This window comes from Tubulanus polymorphus, chromosome 2 (assembly GCF_964204645.1).
Source record: "Tubulanus polymorphus chromosome 2, tnTubPoly1.2, whole genome shotgun sequence".
Classification (NCBI taxonomy): Eukaryota; Metazoa; Nemertea; class Palaeonemertea; order Tubulaniformes; family Tubulanidae; genus Tubulanus; species Tubulanus polymorphus.
This window is the reverse complement of record NC_134026.1, coordinates 14,471,214-14,495,512: the sequence shown is the minus strand read 5'-3', so window position 1 is coordinate 14,495,512 and position 24,299 is coordinate 14,471,214. Positions and strand designations below refer to the sequence as shown.

General features: G+C 27.7%; 1 protein-coding gene across 1 annotated transcript in view; it reads right to left on the bottom strand.

The window, feature by feature from the left end:
- Positions 1-24,299, bottom strand: part of LOC141898436 (delta-1-pyrroline-5-carboxylate synthase-like) — a 377,354-nt gene that overhangs the window by 66,582 nt on the left and 286,473 nt on the right. The window contains exon 11 of the mRNA XM_074784307.1: positions 12,722-12,914. Coding sequence (XP_074640408.1) covers positions 12,722-12,914 — 193 coding nt within the window. The remainder of the gene's footprint in view (positions 1-12,721; positions 12,915-24,299) is intronic.

The window sequence follows — 24,299 nt, the reverse complement described above, 5'->3', positions numbered from 1 at the left end:
AAGAATAATATTGATATTGAAAAGACAATAGAAGAATTAGAAATTACGTATAATAAGGATATTCCAACTAAATGTATTCAAAATAATGATATCGATTATGAATACTACTTATATTGCAGGCATCAATGATAAATATAGCTGCAAAGCAGCGATAACAGGTTTTCTGCACAGCCTTAAAATCATGTTAAACGGTTGATACAGTTTATAAAAGGAAGGTCGACAAACAGTCAATTATACCTACTTGAAGCCATTGACGACTGGACCAGTCAATTAATTCTTTTAACAATTTATCTTGTTCTTCAATTGTTATATTTCTATTTAAAATAATTATATAATCGAATGTATTTTTCAATTTATTAATTTCTTTTATATCAGATTTTATTTTTCCTTTATTACTTTTTATATTCATTTTTGAACTTATTCCGGTTAAAACACTTGAACATAAACCTGAGAGCCCAATTGATATAGCTAAAGCTGTTAATGGACTGAATATCGCTATATTTGTTATATACAGACTAATTGTAACTGATCCACTAATGATAAAAAATATATAATTTTACTTTTTGAATATTTTTTCTTTTTAACTTTTAAATCACTTTTCTAAATATATTTTTAATTCAGTTTGATTTATATCATGAGCAATAATATTAACACCATCAATTTTATCTTCCATTTATTTAGCAAAAAATAATACATAATTGATTTGTAAATCTATACGCTACAAATATAACAACTGTTCCACCTTAAATCCAAATTTTTTCACATTGTCGTTGTTCTTTACTCGGAGTATAATAATCTGAAGATTTAGGTTTATATAGTTGTAATTTTTGATTATTTGTTACTCAATTATATAAACTCATAGCTTCATCAACTGATTTAAAATGTCTATGTGAAATATTTTGATAATATAATTCTTTATTAATATAATCCATATAATTTTGTCTTTTTTTTCTCTACATTTTTCTGCTGCTTTATTAAATTTTTCTAATGCTAGATTATGTCTTTTTTGTTCAGGTACTGAACCATATTTATCAATATGTTTAAATGAATAACCACCAATTAAAAATTTTATCTATTGCCGATCCTATAATAGTTATAATTACAGATGCCATTTATCTGACAAAAAATTACACGTCAATTGGAGGAATATATTTCTTTTTTTCTAAATAACCAATTTTTTAATAAGATAAAGTCACTGCGAAATGTTAATTTTAAAATATCATTTATATCAAATCTATCAACACTGATATTTCCAAATTTAAATACTTTCTTCAAGATCATTGTATAACCAACAGTTCCAACTGATAATAATGCGCCATTATATAATCCATTTATTATCCACTTCTGATCGGCCATTAATTCATTAAAAATATACCATCTTCAAAATATTTAGAAATCTTACTTATAATTAATTCAACATTTATTTCATTACTGATTTTATGATTATCATATATTTTAGATAATATATTTTTAATATCACCAATAATTCCATCTTCATTAAATTCATTATATTCTAAAGATGTTTTAATTAAATCAATTACTGTTTCTCTATCATAATTTTCTTTATAAATCATTGATGCATTGTTAAATGATTTACTTTTACTATCAGATCATTTATTTTAATTCTCATTTCTTTACCATGTTTAAAATCAAACCCAAAACATATACACGGCCCGACAGTTATATCCATATTTATTATAAAAAAAATTGATTATTCATTACATCTTACAACTAATCCATAAATCACAGGAAAGTTAATAAGATAAAATCCCACTATTTACAGATTAAAAGTATTTAAAAATCAGAATTTATTTATTCAATCAAAAATATATAAAAGACACGACGTTTCGATCTCACCCTAGGGATCATCGTCAGGTGTGAGATATAGATTAAAAAAAGGGGAATATATACAGAGGATGACAGGTTAATTGAGTAAATTGTTGAGTGAGTAAATAATTAGTGTTTGGCAAGGCATGAAGTAATATAATTAGATAGAAGGGAATTATGCGGAGAAAAGCCGTCATTTAAATTGGTACTAATATCTGAGTGACGAGTTATTAGGTCCAAAAGTTTAGATTGATTTTTTTAACCAAAGTCCTACTAATCCTGTTTTCATACGTGAAAATGATTTATTTATCCGATAAAGGGAGAGAGTGACGAAACTTTTCCAAAACAGGTACATACGTAACTAAAATGAACTCTAAAATGTGTTTTTTCTTTTCTGGAGGCTTAGAATTGAAGAAAGTACGTTTACCCTTAAAAATAGCGATTTTCAAAATGTGATCAGGGTAAGGCAATTTTCTAAGAGAGTTGGATATATGTTCAAATTCAGCCGAAAGGAAGGTTTCATCGCAGATCCGCAGTGCACCGAGAAAGAGGCATTGAGCGAGACCAATTTTGATTGATTTAGCAGAAAACGAAAAGAAGTGAAGGTATGCCTCGGCGTTGATAGGTTTACGGTAGACTGAGAAAATCAAATGAGAAAATGTATTGTGAATTAGAACATCTAAAACGGAATTTGGTCATTTTGTTCCCATTCAAAAGTGAATTTCAAAGATGGATTTTGGGAGTTGATGAAGTCGATAAAAGAGGTAAGATCAAAACTATCAGAAACTAAGCACAGAATGTCATCAACATATCTAATCCAAAAGTTAGGTTTAGAGCCAGCGTACTTAGGGAGAATTTCGGATTCAAAGTGTTCAAGGAAAAGATGGGCTAAAATCGGGGATAATGGGTTACCCATAGCGAAACCGAAAATTTGTTCATAGAATTTGTCTTGGATTTGGAAATATAGATTGGATGTACAGAGTTCCAAAAGTTCAAGTAAACATACTACGGGAATTGGGAGATCAAGATTGGAGTCCGGGAGTTTTTTCTTTTTATCAAATTGAGAGTTGGATCCAATGGTATATTTGTGAACAAGGAAACAGCGTCGAAAGGTTTAAATTTTTGTCCATTAGGTTTGAGATTTTTGAGTTTGTCTAAAAGATCCATATTGTGCCGAATGTGAGAATCAGAAAAAGTACCCAACGCCGGGGAGAGTACTTTAGCCAGATATTTGGAGAGCCGATATGATGGAGAATTGATATTAGAAATGATCGGTCTTAAAGGTGAATTGGGTTTATGAATTTTTGGAAGACCATAAGCATAAGGGAGATTTGGAAGCCGAGAGTTGAATTTGGAGATGAAGTCCGAATGGTCAGGAAATTTCTTAGAGATGTTTTTAAACCTAAATTAAAAGCTGATTGCATCTTTTTCAAAGGGTTGTTTTTGATGGATTTGTAGAAATTGGAATCACCGAGAATAGCAAACATTTTAGAATTGTAATTGATCAAATCTTGAATAACAATTTTGCCGCCTTACTCAGCCTTGGAGATGCGGATGGTTTTGATGGATTTTAGTTCCTGGAGAGCAATCGAAAATCTCCGAGGAAAGAACTGATTAGATTGACCTTGAAGGGTATTCCAAATGGTGTCCAAATTCATGAATATAAAATTGTATTGAAAACTAGCCGGAGGAGATCTTTCCATACGTTCAACGAAATGCAAAATGTGTTGTTTTTTATGCGGGAGAGAGAAATTTAATCCTAAACCGAGAATTTGAATTTCGGTTTTGGTTAATTTAGCCGAAGATAGATTGACAACATTATCAGTAGCGTAAAATTTGGTCCAAGGGCTGTTGTCAATTAAATTATTCGGAATGGAAGAGAAATGCGAATTTTTCTTAAGACGATGTACCGCGCAAAGATTCTTGATGCCTGAATGAAGAGAGTGCCAAAGGAAACCATCAGGTATATGGTGTCTGAGAAAACGTTCTACTAATCGCATTTTATAGAAATTGGAGTTGGTAGTTTCTTTTGCTTCCAAAATGCAATTTCTTAGATGAGATGCTGCTTCATTGGAAAATGGTTGATCTGATTTGAATTTATTCAACCAATTCAGAGATTTAGGAATAATCTGTTCCAGGAGACATTTTTGAAGAAATATGACGTTTTCTTTGGATTTGTGAGCTTTATAAGCAGCAGATTCGTATTTTCGAAAGGCAAAGATCAAATGAGGAAAGGTTATGAATAAGAATTTCAAAGCCAAATTAAAATCCGTGGGTAACATAATAGTACGATAACCACACTCAATCGTGGTGGACGGATAATAAGATAAAATCCCACTATTTACAGATTAAAAGAATTTAAAAATCAGAATTTATGTATTCAATCAAAAATATATAAAAGACACGACGTTTCGATCTCACCCTAGAGATCATCGTCAGGTGTGAGATATACATTTAAAAAGGGGTATATACACAGAGGAGGACAGATTAATTGAGTAAATTGGTGAGTGAGTAAATAATTAGTGTTTGGCAAGGCATGAAGTAATATAATTAGAAAGAAGGGAATTATGCGGAGAAAAGCCATTATTTAAATTGGTACTAATATCTGAGTGACGAGTAATTAGGGCAGACTCAACTATGTGGCGCTTAGTGTAATTGCAAGGGTATGCCCTACTGCCAGAAGCATGTTTGGGCTTCCACAGGGTTAAATCAATTAGGTATTCATTAAGATTTCTAATTTCTAACTCAAAATTACTAAATTGTGGAATACATGGTTTGAAATCACATTCAGAGAAATTATAATTAATTTGTGTTCCAATTTGTTTTACATTCTTTAATGGTTAATATTTAAAATACTAGAATTACAAGTTTTATCTTTATTTACTTCAAATGTTTTTACAGGGTCAATTAAATTACAATATATATATAAATGTGTAAAAGGTATTATATTTACAAAAGCATCAACATATGTTTAAAGTTTATTTGCTTCAATTTTAGCTAATGGTTTTCTTACTATAAATTTATGTTGCTCTTCATAAGTTTAGTTGCTCTTCGTAAGGATTTATATAACTACCACTCATTTATTAAGAAAAATTATTTAAATTACTTATTTATTCTTTATCATATTCACTAATCCAAAAATAATAGCACTAACAATTGTAATTAAAAATGAAATAATATGTTCAGCAGCAAAGTTAATAATACTTCCAGCAGATTTTAAAACAAAACCAACAATCGATGCTATAATTCCAGGTAATGCTGCAGCAGATTTTTTAGATAGTTCCCATAGATATGTTGCTAATTTTTTTAAACCATCCTCAACTTTATCTTGTATAGAATTATTACTCGGAGGTTTATCCGGTTTATTGGATGTAGATTTTAATGAATTTGAAATAGCTAAACCTATTGTAAATAACATAGTTACAGCTGTTAGAATTGAACGAATTGTTATACCTTCTAATTTAAATAATAATTTTATTCTATCTTTTAATGATATTTGAGAATTTGGTTTTATCAACAAATCTCTAACAACAACTTTTAATCTATTAATATTATAATCATAGGATAATTTTTAATAACTTAATTTCTTCTTCCTGTAATTTTATGTTATATTCTAAATCATCTTTTTCTTTTTCTAAATATGCATTTCTTTTTTTAAATTCAATTTCTTCAATAACTTTATTATCTCTATCTAACTTTAATTGTTCTATTTGTTTAATTCTATCAGTTCAATCTTTTTCTAAAGTTCTAATTTTAAAATCTCTTATACTTTTATCATGCACAATTTTATCAGATGCAAGTCTTTTACTAATAATTTCTCTAATTGCTTTATCAGAAAATATATTTAATCTTCTAATTGTTGATCCGTTGCATCAATTAATCCATTCGGTAAAAGTTTTTCAATTGGAATTTTATTTGATTTAAGTTTACTAGTTTTGGAAGTTATATTCTGTTCAGAAGTTGTTTCTGTTTCTGATTTCTTTTTGATTATTTCAAATAATTCATTAATTCTTTGTTTAAATACGTCTATATTATCATCTTTTTCTTGTATTGTAACATCAGTTATAATATCATTAATGATTTTTTTAATTCTAAATTTTCTCAAAGTTGATTCTGCTAATGTTTTATTTAGTTTTGTACTTTGATTCGAGATATCAATATAATAATCACCTTTCAAATGATAATACCATTTACCATCATCTAAAGATTTTAATTGATCTGCTAAAGGTCCAACGTCTTCATCATTTATGTTAAGTTTAGAATTTTCAATCATACGTTCTAATTTAGGTATTTTGTTTAAATCATCTAAATCTTGTTTTACTAAATCTGGATCTAATTTTCAGGATCTAATTGTGATTCTGCATTTTTAACATAATCGGGCATATTTAAATTATTATCATATTCTGGCTCATTACCGTCATTAAAACTTGTTTCACTAAAATCAGACGGTTGTTCTTCAGTTATGCCGGGTTCATCAAAGTATCCATTCCAATATCTTCTCCACCTTCTACATCCATTTATATAATAAAAAAAATTAAAATAAAAAATATTCCTCCTATTACAATTCCTATACAAGTAATAGCTAATTTAGTATTTTCATGGGATTTATTATCATTGTTAGTTTTAATTATATCATGTTGGATAATATCAGTTTTTATATTTTCTGTAGTATTGTAATCTTTTATTTTAAAATCATTATCCAATTTGATATTCTTAGTTTTAGTTTCAGTTGATTGAATATGTTTTTTTATTTTTTTCACCTTCCATTAGTTTTGGAGCCGTAATAATCTTTTTATTTATATCTTTTAATCCAAACTTATTATCTATTGTTGCAGTTTTAATTAAATTATTATAACCAATTATATTACCCATTTTTAATATTAAATCATTAGAAATAATTAACAAATTAGGGCCTATACAATAATTCAATCTTACATGTGATTTATCTAAATAGTTTTGATATCTTACAATGTTTTCTGGAATCGATCTATTTTTATCATTATGAAAGAATCTTCAAATAAAACTTTGAATTGTTTTTGTGTATCAAATGATGTATTCAAATTTCCAATTATTGGGGATCTTGTTTCAACTTGTGCACCTAGAATACATATCAAATAAGTTCTAATTGATTGATTTATTCTTTGTATACCTGATTTTGTAAAATCTTCACTATTTTCTAAAATAAAATAAATCCAACCATTATTGTTTTATTGTTTAAATTATCGCAGAATTTCGGTAACTAATTTAAATTTAATGTTTTTAAATCTATATTTTCTATTCTACAGCAAATTATCATCTTTATTGCATTAGCAAAATTCGTCACCTTCTGGATGACCAATCGTGTAAAAATGCTGTCAACTCTTTAGTGGTTTCCAGGCTAGACTATGCAAACTCTCTGTTGGCTGGTACATCTGCGTCTAATATTAAAAAACTGCAACTTGTAATGAATAATGCTGCTCGCCTAATTGCTAGGGCTAGAAAAAATGACCATATTACTCCTATTTTAAGTGATTTGCACTGGCTGCCCATCTTAGATAGAGTAAATTTTAAAATGTTATTAATTGTCTATAAATGTCTTAATGGTACTGCTCCAGTGTACTTGCAGTCTTTTAACTAAGTATGTTCCAAGTCGACCTCTTAGATCTAGCAATGACCCAACAATTTTAGTTAAACTTAATAACAGTCGTGTTGCTGGACGTAAAGCTTTTACTTTCATGGCACCAACTTTATGGATGTCTTACCACAGGAAATTCGTGAAAGTCCAACCGTCTCATGTTTTAAATCACGTTTAAAAATTTTTTTTTTTAGAAACCTGTACAATTAGTGTTTTAACCTGCTTCTGTCTTATATGTTTTAATAATGTGAAGTGCAATGATTATGTTTTATAGAAATGCGCTTTATAAGTAAATAAATTATTATTATTATTATTATTATTTACCATAACCTAATTTATCATTATGGATATTGTAAAAAAATATTAGATGGTATGGGAAGTGTGCAATATTCTACAATTTTTTTGGGCAAGGAAGTGATCTCATTGTTCCAATTTTTGTTCTAAAATCAGAATTATTTATATCTATATTAAATTAATTACAAATTTTATAAAACTTTGATAAATTAATATTATTATCTAATTCTTTAAAATATCTAGATCCTGGTAAAGGGGTCTCTTATTTGAAAATAAGTATGAAATCTAAATAAACTTTGGATTAATTTATATTTTGAATTATTCAAATGATCATTCCAACTAATTCCACATCCTATTGTTGCGCAATAAACTGCAAAATTTAATTGGTTCTGCCAATACTTCATATTAGATTTTAATAACCATTGTTTTTCATCTTTCAATTTTTTGAAATTATTTATATATACATGAAATATACTTTCCATCTATGCATTAAAATTATTAGTTTCAGTGACATAAATATCTAAATTAATTAATGAATCTAAAACTTCATTTCTATATGAAATATCTTTATTAAAAATCTATTGCTAGAATATTATATTTAATTGATTTTTATATTGAAAAGCTTTTGGAAAACTATCTACCATTTATATAATCAAAAAAAATAATAATTTATTAATTCTTTTGATAATTTATCTTGTTCTTCAACTGTTATATTACCATTTAAACTCATTATATAATGTAATGTATTTTTCAATTTATTAATTTCTTTTATATTACATTTAATTTTTTCTTTATTACTTTTTATATTTAATTTTTAACTTGTGCCGGTTAATACACTTGAACTTAAACCTAAAGCTCCAATTGAGATAGCTAAAGGTGTTAATGGTGAGAATAATGCTAGAAATGTTATCACGGAACTAATTGTAACTGAACTACTAATAATAATATAATATGTAATTTTGCTTTTTAAATGTTTTTTTTTTAATTTTTAAATCATTTTCAAATTCTAATATTTGTTTTTCCAAATATAATTTTAATTTAGTTTTATTTATATCATGAGAAATAATATCAATATTATCAACTTTATCATCCATTTATTTAGAAAAGAAATTACTAATTACAGGAAAGTTATTTAAATCAATTAAGTAACCATTATGATTTCTTATTTCTAATTTAAAATTATTAAATTTTGGAATACAAGGAAATCACATTCAGCTAAATTATAATTTATTTGTGTTCCAAATTGTTTAACATTTTTTGATGGTAAAATATTCAATATACTAGAATTACAAATTGTATCTTTAGTTGCGTCAAATGTTTTTGTAGGTAAAAGGCATTATATTTGTATAAGTATCAATATTTAATAATCTCTATCTGGAAGAATTCCAAACAGTTTAGCTAAAGGTTTTCTTACTAGAAATCTATGTTTTTCATTAGTTAACCTTATTCTTATTTTATTCGAACTATCACTTTTAATAAATCTAATTTGAAATCGAGCAGCTGCACCCATTTTTAAACGAGCTCTTTTATTAATTTCTTGCGCTAATGTTTCTAAATTATATAATCCTGGTTTTAGATAAATATGAAACCATTTATCAATTTTCTTACATGAATTTTAAAAGCTAAATGATCAAGACTTTATTCGATATATTATGAAAAGAATTACATAAACTTAAATTTACTAATTTTAAATCTACACAATTTTTAAATTCTCTATCTAATTGTACTAGTAAATTATGTGATGTATAATTTGCAAGTTTTCTAGAATCAGGAAATATTCTATATTCTTCTAATTCCGCCATTATTTATATCACAAAAAAATTACATCGAACCATTAGAAATTAATTTTAATAAAATTTTTCCTTAATAAAACAATAAAACATAAAGAAAACGAAAGGATATACCAAGAACTTAATGAAGATGTTTTACCAAGAAATGATAGAAAAAATCCCCACAATGTATTTATAATTATTTAATACAAGAAGATTCTGTGATATTTTGTGATGAATGTGGATGGCAAAGAAATTTATGGGGTGATGAAAAAACTAGAGATTTTCATATAGAACCAAAATTGAAATATCTAGATGAAATTTTTAAAATATGTTCTATGGAAGATCATACACCAGAATAAGCAATGGCTTGAAAAAATGAAAATGATAGAAAATAAAAATGGTGAAATAACTAAAAAAGATATAATAAAAACAATTATTCCATCAACATTTAACACAAAAGAAAATATATTTATATTTATTATTTAACGATTATTATAAAAAAACTAATTCAACAGAAGAAGATATGGAAAATATAAAAGAAACATTCACAAAAATATTAAGATATTATGTGGATAATAAAATAACAGATTCAATTAATTATGAATTCTTTTTAAATAAGATTGTAAATTTTTTAAACATCGATATTATAATTCCATTTGATGAATTAACAAACAAGAAGAAACAAAGAGAGCGAGATGAAATGTGGAATAATATAGAATTTTATTTTAAAGAGAAAAATGAAATGGAAGAACCTAAACAATTAAATAAAAATGAAGAAACCAGTAGTGATTTCGAGTATGATGATATTGATTTTATGTTTTAATAACCATAAGGTAATGTTTTTTCTCCATCATCCAAAATATATCTTTTATCATCGAATGGATTTAAGCTAGTTTTTTCAACTTCATTAATGTACATCTCGTAATCTTCTGATCACAATTCATTTCATGTTTCATTACAATTGAGTTATATAAACACTTTATATAATCTTGAAATTCTATATGTTTATCAACCACATGCTTTGTTATTCCTTTTAACTTTTCAGCTTCATGATCTTTTGTTCTATAACTATACATTTTACTTCTTATCCCAACAAATTCAATAATTTCATCACCCCCTAATTCATTTTTAAACTTACCAGGCTGCTTTTATTATCAATGCTAAATAGCTCATGATCTTTTGGATAATTGCTTAAGTCAAAATGATGTTTTAATGTTTTTAAGTCTTTTGTTATGTCATTTGTCTTGATTTTTTGTATGTAACTGTCAGTATTGGCCGCTATTAATGGAAATCCACAGTTAAATGTTCCATCTTCAGTAAATCATAAACATAATCTATTGGGTTATATATTTCAAATAAATCTCTAACTTCTTCAGTTATTTCTTTTTCTGTGTGCCTTAGAATAAAACAATTTGGTTTAGGTTTAATCAAACCAATATTCGTATGAAAACCTAATGAATTGCATAATATATTTAATCCTGATGTAGCAACTTTTCCTTTTTGTGCAAATGTTATTACTGGAGAACTCGTAAATTCTTTAGCACAATCTGCTGCGTACTCTGGTATGAAAACGCCATATTTCAATTTCTAATATCACTTTTAAAGAATTTAATCCCAAATCCTGCAGATCCACCCATTTTTGACCTAGATTTCAATTTATATATTGCGCTTAAGTCTCTAAATTATATAATCCTGGTTTCAAAAAGAGATGATACCATTTATTCAATTTTTTTACATGAATCATTAAAACATTATGATCAAGACTTTTATCCGATATATTGTAAAAAGAATTACATAAACTAATTTTAAATCTACACAATTTTAAATTCTCTATCTAATTGTATAAGCAAATTATGTCATTTATGATTTGTAAGTTTTCTATAATCAATATATAATCTATATTCTTTTAATTCTACCATTTATTTTACACATTTTCATTTCATTCAAAATCTATATCATGGTGTCCTTTTCCATTCTTACCTTTATATATGAAATAGAAATCACCAGCACATAATTCTACAATATCTTCACTTGATAAACTATAAAATCTATCCGTTAAATATGTTCTGAATTTATATTTATTTCCTTTTAATCCTTCATATTCTAAATGTATCACTAATTAACCCTATCTATAAGTAATTGTTTAAATATTTCCTTGAATATTGGCCTTAACGCATTGGTACATTATAATATTTTGACAAATTGCATGACATCATAAACGTCAATCAATGCTAAAAAAATCTGAATTTTCGGTTTTTGGACTAAAAACTATTTTCATGGAATGACAAAAATTATGTGATTTGATCAGTGGGTACACCTGGTGAGCCACTCTGACACAGTTTTGCACGAATGACGGGGGGGGGGGGGGTTACAAGGGAAGTCACGAACTCTGAAGTATATCATGTGGAAACCTTAGTTACCGTTGATACTTTAATGAGAGGATGGATTTACCAAGCATAACTTAACCCCATGACTTAGGGTAACACTTCTAAAATAAAAAGTCAAATTAGAACAATCGAAGTCATATCTATACACATTGAGGTCTACAAGTTGCAAAATGTGTCACAATCCAAGCAAGAGATACTACAGAGACCCGCATATGCTTATGTGGTTGGAAAATGGTTATTTTGGGTAAACGGCAAGAGATCTTATCGTCTTTATATTCTTTCCATCGATTTCTTTGCGGGGCCTTTATTCAAGTACTGAGTCCGTTGCTTATTTTTCAAATTAGAAAAGCAACGGATTCCGATTAAATCCATTGTGATTTATGTTTTGAAAGTTCCGAAGAGAAACTGAGACTCGTTTGGAAGATATTTTGTACCAAAGGAAGACAGTTTCATATGCGTTAGCATAATGGACTTTGCTAAAGCGAAAGTCCATAAAATCGATATATAGATAGAATAAGAAATCGAGTTACTTTCACTCTAAAAATAAATTGAACGGTTGAGGATTTTACACTATAACCGATACTGGTGGAAAAGACATCAACACTGGTAGAGGACTTTTTAATTCCCACATCCAATGCAAGATTTTGCGAAATTATCGTATGTTGGGGCCTTAATTGATTGTTCGAGCATAGGTGCGACAGCGGCTTCATCCAATTGATTGAGAGCTGCATAATGACTACGTCGATCATCAAGGCAGCAACCCCATTAATCCTTTTTCTATCCAAACCAATCGCAGTTAGTATGAACGTTATTTCAAAAATAGCTACCGATTCTTTTGGCGGTTAGTCGATCGACGTCGTTGTCTATGTACACGTGGCAAACACCTTCACTATGCCCGAGAACTGGAATATCCGTGGCTCCCTGGATCTTAGAAACCAGCTCCTTCGAACCTCTGGGAATAACGAGGTCTATGTAATTACTCAGTTGAAGCAGATCATGAATATCTTCTCGGTTCCTTACCTGAAAGAAGAAAATATCCGTTGAGTATGTAATAATGATAATGTCAAGAGGCCCGCGGGCCTTATTCCTCCACGACGCAGTAGATGAAAATGATTCCGTATTCAAAGTTTTACAGAAAGATTTACATTGTAACGATGTAACAAATTTTAAAAAAGTTAAGATGGTAGTGGCGATATCAAATTTTAAAATTGTTAAGATGGTAGTGGCGTTAAAGATAATTTTCTATCAATATATCCTAACATGAAAAGACTAGCCCATTTTAGCTGCCCCAAACATCACCCTAGATGAAAAAAATACATGAAGAATTGTAGATCCAAGATATCTGGCAGCCCTGGTGGACATACTTTTTCACCTACCAACATTCTTACACTGATGAAAATGCATCAAGAATTGCAGGTCGTTTTGTGCTAGAAATTCAAGATGGCTGCACTGGCGGCCATATTTGAAAGCCGATGATCTCAATATACATCAAATCTATCAAGAATATCGGGCTTCATCGTGCAAACAAGAAATTCAAGATGGCCACCCCCACCGGCAGCCATATTTGATCACCAATTAACTTTTTTCAAATGGGGTGGACATCCCGCAATCCTAACGCTAATTTTCAAAAAGATACATCGCAAATTTCAGGCGAATTGCTGTGTTGAATTCAATTCAATTCCATACACATCTGATGGCCTGGCTTTAGGCCTATGCAATATAGTCAATTAAGATTCTACTTTTACGACACTGAAGTTTTGAATTACATAAATAAATATAGCTGCAACGCAGCGATAACGGGTTTTCTGAGCAGGCGTGCTATTCATAATTTGAAAAGTGGATAATAGAAATATATCAATACGGGATACGCATTTGATGTGTCAAGTCACACCAATGCGGTTAACATAACATAATTTATAGTTATAGTCAAATTGGGGGTTACTCGGGTCGTTTAGTTGTCTGTGGAGTTGAGTAGATTGGTTACCCGTCTGTAACATTGGTTACGGAAACGACTCGTCAGCTTGATGAGTTTTAAGTATTATTATTGTGCGCCACCTGCATTTTCCGAAATAATGTTCATATAATTATTTCAAGGGACGATTGAATCAATTATCAACGTACATCTGAATATGTAATAGTCCTTAGTAACTTTCTGTTGCAGAGGGCATAGAAAAGATTTTGAAATTATTTGATTAAAATATAAATTTTATTTACGAAAAATAAACTATTATGGTCAGTACAAATTGAAAATTCATAGTGTATTTTAAGAACAAGCTTACATAGCTTACAGAATACATCACGTACATTTGAATTTTATATGTGATGGGTAGTTAAGATGATGTAGTTAATTATTTAACAATATTGAAATATGTGCTCTCTTTTTAAACTAACGGAGTGATACGCAATTAATCACATGGCCTGTATTTAAAGATAGAACATACAAGTTGGATATTTATAAGTCGAAACATGTGAACAAAAACTAAAACTTTGATGTCAGTGACCAGTATGGAATTACACAACGACAATTGGCTTTAAACTCAACAAACATTATTAAAGAATGTTCCAAACAAAATGCTTTATATAACGACATGAATAAACTTGTTTTACAAAACAAGAAAGTACATTTTGATTTTTTGAATGGTCGAATCCCATTTATTCACAGTAACCATGGTAACCTGTGATGTGGCGATTCTTGGAGCCACCCTTCTTGATGACGTCCCTAACAAGTGGTCACAGCCGTACGCGTGCACTCATTTCTTTGAAAATCTAGCTTCCTCGCGGAGCGGGACCTGGTGACGCTGCGCCCCGCCCCCTTCGCGCTGAGAAATATCTTATTCCCAGTCAGCAGAGACAGGTTCTTAAGATCATAGAGTGCATCGCTGGAGAGTTTCCGATCCATATAATTAGGGTTTTCTGACTTTCGTCGAAAGCCCTCTTGAAATTCTGTTGATTATTATTATTATATATTTTCCGCCGATTTCGTCAAATAAAATTCATCTTCGTTCAGATTCGGCAACTGACAGCTTCGAAACGAAATGTATAAATTGATACTGTAATAACGGTCTCTCTCAACCAACAGATTGTCTGAATGTATTTGAAACTTAAAATTACTTATTACGTTACTGTAAATAAAGAATTGAATTGAATTGTTAGACAACAAGCACTGGCGAAATAACAGTTTGTGACGTCATTTAGTAAGTAAATAAAGGAGGGCTCCGAGAATTTCCAAATCACGGGGACTATACTGGGGTTAGACCATTCAACCAAAAAGAGGATTGCTCCGATAATATCCAAATCATCTCATTTTATTTTTTCCATCGAATACCCGGTAATTAATTTTTCCTTTCGATCACATGCATCCAGAAAACCCGTTATCGCTGCTTTGCAACTATATTTGAATTGGTGCGGTGGCGCTCTCAATGCGGAAGTTTTCGTCATTCCGAATTTTTAAGTCGGCGACGGACGTTTATCGTTGTAAGTGATGTAATATGTAAAAAAAAACAGGGAAACCTATCTCAATTTGTTTTAGCGATGCAATGCAGCGGAACTAATAAGGAACATTTTGATATATAACATGACCATAGTACACTATCCCTGATGGAATAATAAGCTCCACTCGACAAACTCGTTCCCGTGCATTTTTATCTCCGTTTCAGCACACACACAGCCCCTCTACCTATCATCAATGCCTAACCCCTGTTCGACCAACTGTTGGCGTTTTCCTTTGAAACATAAGCCTAATTGTAAAAGATAAGCATTAATCTAAGTTAATGCTGCATCTATATCATGAAACCTAAGAAAGATTATTCTATTATTTAGGCCTATTCAAATTTGTGCATCACGCTTTGACGAAGAAATTGGTTCTAGGCTATAAATTTTACGACTCAAACGAATCTTTTCCTCAACAAAGCCGCTTTTAGTCTGATGCAAAATGTCATTTGCTTTTAAAATGTGTAACTAGGCCTAATCAAAAGGATATTTCAAAAGCAAACTTTGCCGGGCCAAGAACCATATTGAATTCAATTTTTCCGAACCATTGTGTCCGGTTTATCTGGAACATCGAGATGGAAATTCAAGTCACCAACCAGGATTAGTTCACCGGGACTGGTTATAAGTTCAAGCAGAAGTGGGGAAATTTCGGTCAAAGATTTCACCAAATAATTCTTATCAGTTTATAACATGCGACTATTTTGAAGGAGCCGCCAAATATTCTGGATATGTGGATCAACAAGGGCTACAACGTAAAAATTGTTGATGTACTTTGTTCGGTGCGTTCATAGTTGCGTTGGGAGTTGCATGAACTAATCGTACCCGACGTTTCGATCTCACCCTCGAAACGTCGTGTATTTTATATATTTTAGATTGCTCGAATAAACAAATATCTTGATGGTAAAATTCTTTTTTATTTGTAGATAGTTGGTTTTTATCCTATAATCCGTTCACCCCGTTTGAGTGTGTTTATCGTTCTATAATGGTAATAGGGTAAGTGTTGTTTCATACCAGAGGTCGAAAGGTCGAGCTCATAAAAAAATGAAAAATAAATTCTCACACGCTCGAATTTATTTTTTATTTTTCACTGACTCAACCTTTCAACCTCTGATATGAAACAACACTTACCCTATTACTCCAATAATTTCATATATACGAATGAATATTATATTGATGAAATCAATTTTAATAAAATATGTATAATAAATGGAGAGTAATCAAATACACAGTGAATACCTAGCTAGAATTAAAGATACTACAAAATCAAATCTGTAAATTATAAATCCAAAAAGTTAACAGAATTAACATTACATAAGAAATATTTAATTACAAATATTGAAACAATTACTAATAGATATGGTAATAAATTAGTTATTCACTTAGGATATGAAGGATTAAAAGGGAATAAATATAAATTCAGAACATATTTACCAGATAGATTTCATAGATTATCTAGTGAATATATTGAAGAATTATATTCAGGAGATTTCTATTTCATATATAAAGGTAAGAATGAAAAAGGATGTCATGATATAGATCTCAAATAATATAAAATCAATTTTAATAAAAGATTTGATATTGAAATGGAAGCAAATAAGAAGTACTACTGTCCAACATGTAAAATCAATATAGATAAATCTCAAAAAGCAAGACATAATGACACTAAATCTCACTTAGAAAATAAATTGAAATTAGAATATAAAGATGAAATATTAGAAACTAAATTAGAAGAATTAAAGAATGAAATAGAAATATATAAATGTGATACATGTAATCAATCATTCAGTAACAAAATATATCATGAACAACATTTAAAATCTAACAATCATATTAGAAATATCAATAATGATATTTTAGGTGAAGATTTTGATAAAGATATTGATAAGTAACAAAGCACGATTTAAAGAATAAAAAATAAATTAAACATTAGAAGACCATACATGGAAGATATTATAAATTATATTAATTCATTAGATAATAAATAAGATATTGAAATAACCGAAGCATTTAAAGGTGATATTAGACCAGCTGCTATCGAGTTTAAATTTCATAAAGGTAAAACCTTAGAAGAAAAAAATATTTATAAAATGAAAATATGAAAAATATAATAAGAAAAATGACAGACGTAGAATATCCTAAAATTAGTATATCTGCTAAAGTTAGATTTAAAAAATCTGAAGATAAACCAATATATAATATAAATTCTAATTCACAACATATTATTTCAAAACAACATATAGATGATAGATTAAATAAATGTAATGATGAAATAAAAAGTAAAATAGAAGAGAAATATTTTGAAGGATCTGGTTTAATATTTGGTGAAATGATATTTATGACGCTACATGTGTACAATAAAAAATATAATAAATTGACTGAATCAAAATCAATCAATTGATGAAAATAATTTATCGTTTTGTAAAGATGATAATATAAATGCATCAAGTTATACCAAATTACCATTCAAAACTAATGCTGTTACAAATGTACAAAATGAAGATGATAAATGTTTTTTATGGTCAATAATTAGTTGCTTACATCCAACAGAAGATACACATAGTTTTAAATTAACAAATTATATACCATTTGAAAATAATTATAAGATAGACAGTTATCCTGTTTGAATTAAAAATATTCCAAGAATAGAAAGAAATAATAGTGTAAAAATAAATGCATTCGATTTGATTGAATTACCAAATACAAAGGATGATAATATTAAACATTATACATAAGAACCTTTGTATTTATCAAAAGATGTATTTATCAATGTATTTTTTACAATATGGACAATAATATTGATTTTCATTAACATCATTTTTTTCTGTTTGGTGTTCACTGTTCCCCATATATTAGGGAGAAAAATTACTTGTGCTGATGAGTGAGGGGAAAAAATTACTTGTGGTGATGAGTGATGTGACGCCCTCTCGCCCTCTGGTATGAAACCCACATTTTCCAATTACTGATAATGCCTAATAACTTTTTATCACACCGGATAAGAACCGGTTTCTTTTTGCCACGTCCCAATTACTCTGCGACCCCGCAACATGCGGCCTGTACTGATCCGTACTACCGTATTGATTTACCTGAGTTTAAATGGGTGCTATTATTCCTTTGTCTTACACTACTCTTATCATTTTGCAGCCCCTCTATGATGATTGAACTATTTAATTCCCTGTACCTATCCTGTACTAGTTATGTGCACCGTGATTCTGGCATGGGCCCGATTTCTGTTGTTGAACAAAAAACACACTAAATTTCCACAGTTTATATATAACCCTTGGAGCCGCAATGACGTTGCTGCTACTCATTGGTAGTGGATGTTTTTGTCTACTCCTTTCCTTTAAGTAGGTTACTAACTTAGTTGAGTGGCGATGTGCATCCTAATCCCAGGCCAAGTCAGTCGGCACCAACTATATTAGTTTCCAATATCAATATAGTCTTTCCGCGGATGATGGTAAACGCTTTTCTTATTTAAAATCCATTCCTGCGATTAATCAATATAAAATCATTGCTATTTGTGAAGGTGGTAATCTCTCCTCCGGTATCGATGAATATAAAATAAATGGTTATTCTGTCCTATAATATTCGCCCGCAAATGGAATCATTTTATATGCACACGATTCGGTAACCTGTGATCTTCGTTCAGATTTAACTGTTGATGACGGTGCCTGGATGAACGTACGATTTAATCACTATTCTTCTTAATTATCGGCATATATTCGAAGGTCGAAGGGTCGAAAAATAAATTCTCGCACACTTCGAATTTATTTTCCGACCCTTCAACCTTTGATATGAAACAACTTATTCCCTATTACTCATATAATATTCATATATATGAATATAAATAACTTCTAAAATCAATTTTATTAGAAAATTTGATATTAAAATGGAAGAAAATAAGAAGTACTACTGTTCAACATGTAAAATCAATATAGATAAATCTAAAAAAGCAAGACATAATAAAACTAGAACACATTTAGAAAATAAATTAAACTTAGAATATAAAGATGATATATTAGAAAATAAATTAGAGGAATTGAAGAATGAAAAAGAAACATACAAATGTTATACATGTGATCAATCATTCAGTGATAAAAGATATTATAAAGAACATTTAAAATCTAAAAGTGATATTAGAAATATGAATAATGATATTTTAGGTGAAGGTTATTTTGATAATGATAATGATAAGAAACAGAAGACAATTAAAAGAATAAAAGATAAATTAAACAATAAAAGACCATACATGGAAGGTGTTAGAAATTATATTAATTCATAAGATAATAAAAAAGAAATAGATATAACTGAAGCATTTAAAAGTGATATTGGTCCAGCAGCAATCGAGTTTAAATTTCATAAAGGTAAAACATTAGAAGAAAATAAAAAAACATTTAGTAAATATCAAAAATATTATAAAAATAATTACTGATGTTGAATACCCTAAAATAAGCATATCTGCTAAAGTTAAGTTTATAAAATCGGAAGATAAACCAATATATAATATAAATTCTCATTCACAACATATTATTTCAAAACAACATATAGATGATAGATTAGATAAATGTTATAATGAAATAAAAAATAAATAGGAGAGAAATATTTTGAAGGATCGGGTTTAATATTTGATGAAATAATATTTATGACTTTACATGTTTATAACACAAAATATAATAAATAATATAACTAAATCAAAACCAATAAATGAAAGTATTAATATAATATCATATTATAAAGATGATAATATAAATGGATCAAGTTTTATTAAACTACCATTTAAAACTTCTGATGTTATAAATGTACAGAATTCTGATGATAAATGTTTTCTATGGACAATTATAAGTTGCTTACATCCAACAGAAGATATTACACATAGTTTTAGATTAACAAATTATAAACAATTTGAAAATAATTATAAGATAGATAATTATCCTGTTAGAAATAAAAATATCCCAAAAATAGAAAGAGATAATAATTTAAAAATAAATGTATTTGATTTAATCAAATTACCAAAAACAAAAGGTAATAATATTAAACATTATACATTAGAACCTTTGTATTTATCAAAAGATTATGATTCAAATGGTGTTATAGATAAATTATATTATGAAAATCATTATATGTGGATTAAAAGAATTGATTTATTTTTCAAATCAGAAAATGATTTCGATAATAAAATATATCTATGTAGAAAATGTTTACATAAATTCAGAACTGAAAGTGCATTATCAAATCATAAACAATTATGTGATAATCATGATTATTGTAAAATAGTTTTACCAAATGAAAAGGATAAGATATTAAAATTTAAGAAATATGATTACAAAAATAAAGTACCATTTGTAATATATGGAGATTTTGAATCACTAAACAAAGAACTAACTGATCAAGATAGAAAAGAAATATATTGTAAAAGAAAGAAATTACATTCTAATTAAATGATGTAATTGATTGTTCAGATCCTCTAATAACAAATACTATTAAAAAGATTCATCAATCAGCTGCAGCTTTTGTATTATATATAAAATCTGATTATCCAGAACTAATTAAAAGTGAATATTATAATTATAGAAATGAAAATGTTATCAATCATTTTTGTGATTTGTTAATTGAGTATGAAATCAAATTTAGTAAACTATTAGATAAAAATATAGAAATAATCATGACAGAAGATAAAGAAGAATTTGAGTTTGCCGATATATGTTTTTATTGTGAAAGCCATTTAATCTAAAAGATAAAAAAGTTAGAGATCATAATCATTTGAATGGAAAGTTTAGAGGTGCAGCCCATGAGAATTGTAACTTACAAGCTAAGAAAATCAATTTTGTTCCAGTTATATTTCATAATCTATCAGGGTATAATGCTAATTTATTTATCAAACAGTTATGTCATAAAATAGAAAAAATCAATAATGAAATAGAAAGATTAATTTCAAATAGATCAAAAGATAAAATACCAACTTATAAATTTAAAATGTTAGCTAAAACATCTGAGAATTATATATCTTTCCAATTTGGATGTCTAAGATTTATAGACTCATATAGATTTTTAAGCAGTTTATTAGATAATTTATCAAAATCATTAGTTGATGATGAATTAAAAATATTAAAACAACACTATCCAAATAATGATGATTTTCAATTGATGAGATGTGAAGGCGCAATTCCATATTCATTTTATAAATCACATAATGAGTTCAATATAACTGAATTATTAAAAGAACAATTCTATGATGATTAAAAAATGAATATGTTAAAGATGAAGTATATAATAGAACAATGAATATTTGGAATTAAGTTTATGTAATTCTTTTTATAATGTATCGGGTAAAAGTTTGGATCATTGATTGTTAATGATTCGTTATAGAAATACGAATAAATGGTATCATCTATTTCTAAGACCTGGATTATATAATTTAGAAACATTATCTTAAGAATTTAAAGGAGAGCTCGGTCAAAAGTGGGTGAATCTGTTGGGTTTAACATTAAATTTAATAAAATTGATAGTTCTAATAAAATAATAATAAAGTTAACTAATGAACAATATAAATTCATAGTAAGAAAACCATTAGCTAAAATGCTAGGAGTCAATCCAAATAAAGTTTATTCAAATGTTGATACTACGCCAAATATAATACCTTTTACACACTTCTATATTTATTGCAATTTAATTGATCCTACAAAAAACTTCGAAGCAACTAAAGAAACAATTTGTAATTCTGGTTTATAAAATATTTTACCATTAAAAAATGTCAAACAATTTGGAACTCAAATAAATTATAATTTAACTGAATGTGATTTCAAACCATGTATTCCAAAATTTAATAATTTTAGATTAGAAATTAGAAATCATAATGGATACTTAATTTATTAAAATAATTTTCCAGTAATTTATGATTTAGTTATAAGATGTAACGAGTAATTTTTCACTATATAAATGAATATAACTGTTGGACCGAGCATATGTTTTGGATTTGATTTTAAACGTGGGAAAGAAATGAAATTTGATATTAATGATGTAATAACACATATCAAAAATATTGTATTTACTAATGAAACAACATTTGATTATGTAACAACAATAAATAAAGAAACTTTTAATGTAGAAAAGATTACTGATTTAATTAAAGAGTCTTTAAGATTTTATGAATAAGATGAAGATTTCATTATTGATGATATTAGAAAAATAATAACTGAAATATAGGATAATCATAAAAGTAGTAATGAAATAAATGTTGAAATAATTATAACTAAGTTAACTAAATATTTTGAAGATTTTGAAGTATTTTTTTGATTAATAAATGAGTGATAATAAGTGGATAATAACTGGTTTATATAATGGAGCATTACTATCAGTTGGAACTGTTGGTTATACAATGGTTAAAAAAAACAATTTAAAATGGGAAGTATTAATGTTGATAGATTTGATATAAATGATATTCTAAATTTAACGTTAGCAGTTACTTAATCTAATTTAACAGTTGATTATTTGGAAAAACAAAAATATATTCCTCATATATAAATGCATAATTTTTTTACTAAATAAATGGCATCTGCAGTTATAACTATTATAGGATCGGCAATTGTTAACACTTTAGCATTTACTGGTGGTGGTTATTTATTCAAGCATATTGATAACAATAGTTCATTAGGAGAACAAAGAAGACATAACTTAGCATTAGAAAAATACAATAAAGCAGCAGAAGAATATAGAGAAAAGAGACAAAACTTTATGGATAACTTCAATAAAGAATTATATGATCAGAAAATTTCACATAGAGATTTTCAATCAGTTGATGATGCAATGAGTTTATATAACGCAGTAACAAATAAAGAAAAATTACATCTATATAAACCTAAATTATCAGATTATTATACCCCAAGTAGTGAACAGAAGAAATATGAAATAATTTGGATTTTAGGTGGAACAGTTATTGTTATATTTGCAGCATATAAATTTACTAATTAGTAATTTTTTTGCTAAATAAATGGATGATAAAGTTGATGGTGTTAATATTATTCCTCATGATATAAATAAAACTATTAAAATTATATTTGGAAAATAAAATATCAGAATTTGAAAATGATTTCAAAAGTTAAAAAGAAAAAATATTTAAAATCTAGAGTTATATATTATTTTATTATTAGTGGTTCAGTTACAATAAGTTCTGTAATAACATTTTTAGCAATATTTAGTCCATTAACTCCTTTAGCTATATCAATTGGTGTGTTAGGATTAAGTTCAAGTGTTTTAACCGGAATAAGTTCAAAATTAAATATAAAAAGTAATAAAGAAAAAATATAATCTAAAATAAAAGAGATTAATAAATTGAAAAATACATTAGATTATATAATAAGTTTAAATGGTAATATAACAGTTGAAGAACACGATAAATTATTAAAAGAATTAATTAATTATTAATTTTCTTATTATATAAATGGTAGATAGTTTCTCAAACGCTTTTCAATATAAAAAATCAATTAAATATTACATTCCAGCAATAGATTTCAATAAAGATATTTCATATGGAAATGAAGTTTTAAATTCATTAATTGATTTAGATATTTATGTCACTGAAACTAATAATGCAAAGATGGAAAATATATTTCATATATATTTGATAAATTTTAAAAAATTGAAAGATGAAAAACAATGGTTATTAAAATCTAATATGAAATATTGGCAGAACCAATTAAATTTTGCAGTTTATTGTGCAACAACAGGGTGTAGAATAAATTGGAATGATCATTTAAATAATTCTAAATATAAATTAATTCAAAGTTAATGCAGATTCCATACTTATTTTCAAATAGGATTAATATTAAATGAATTAGAGACCCCTTTACCAGGATCTAGATATTTCAAAGAATTAGACAATAATATTAATTTATCAAAGTTTTATAAAATTTGAAATGAATT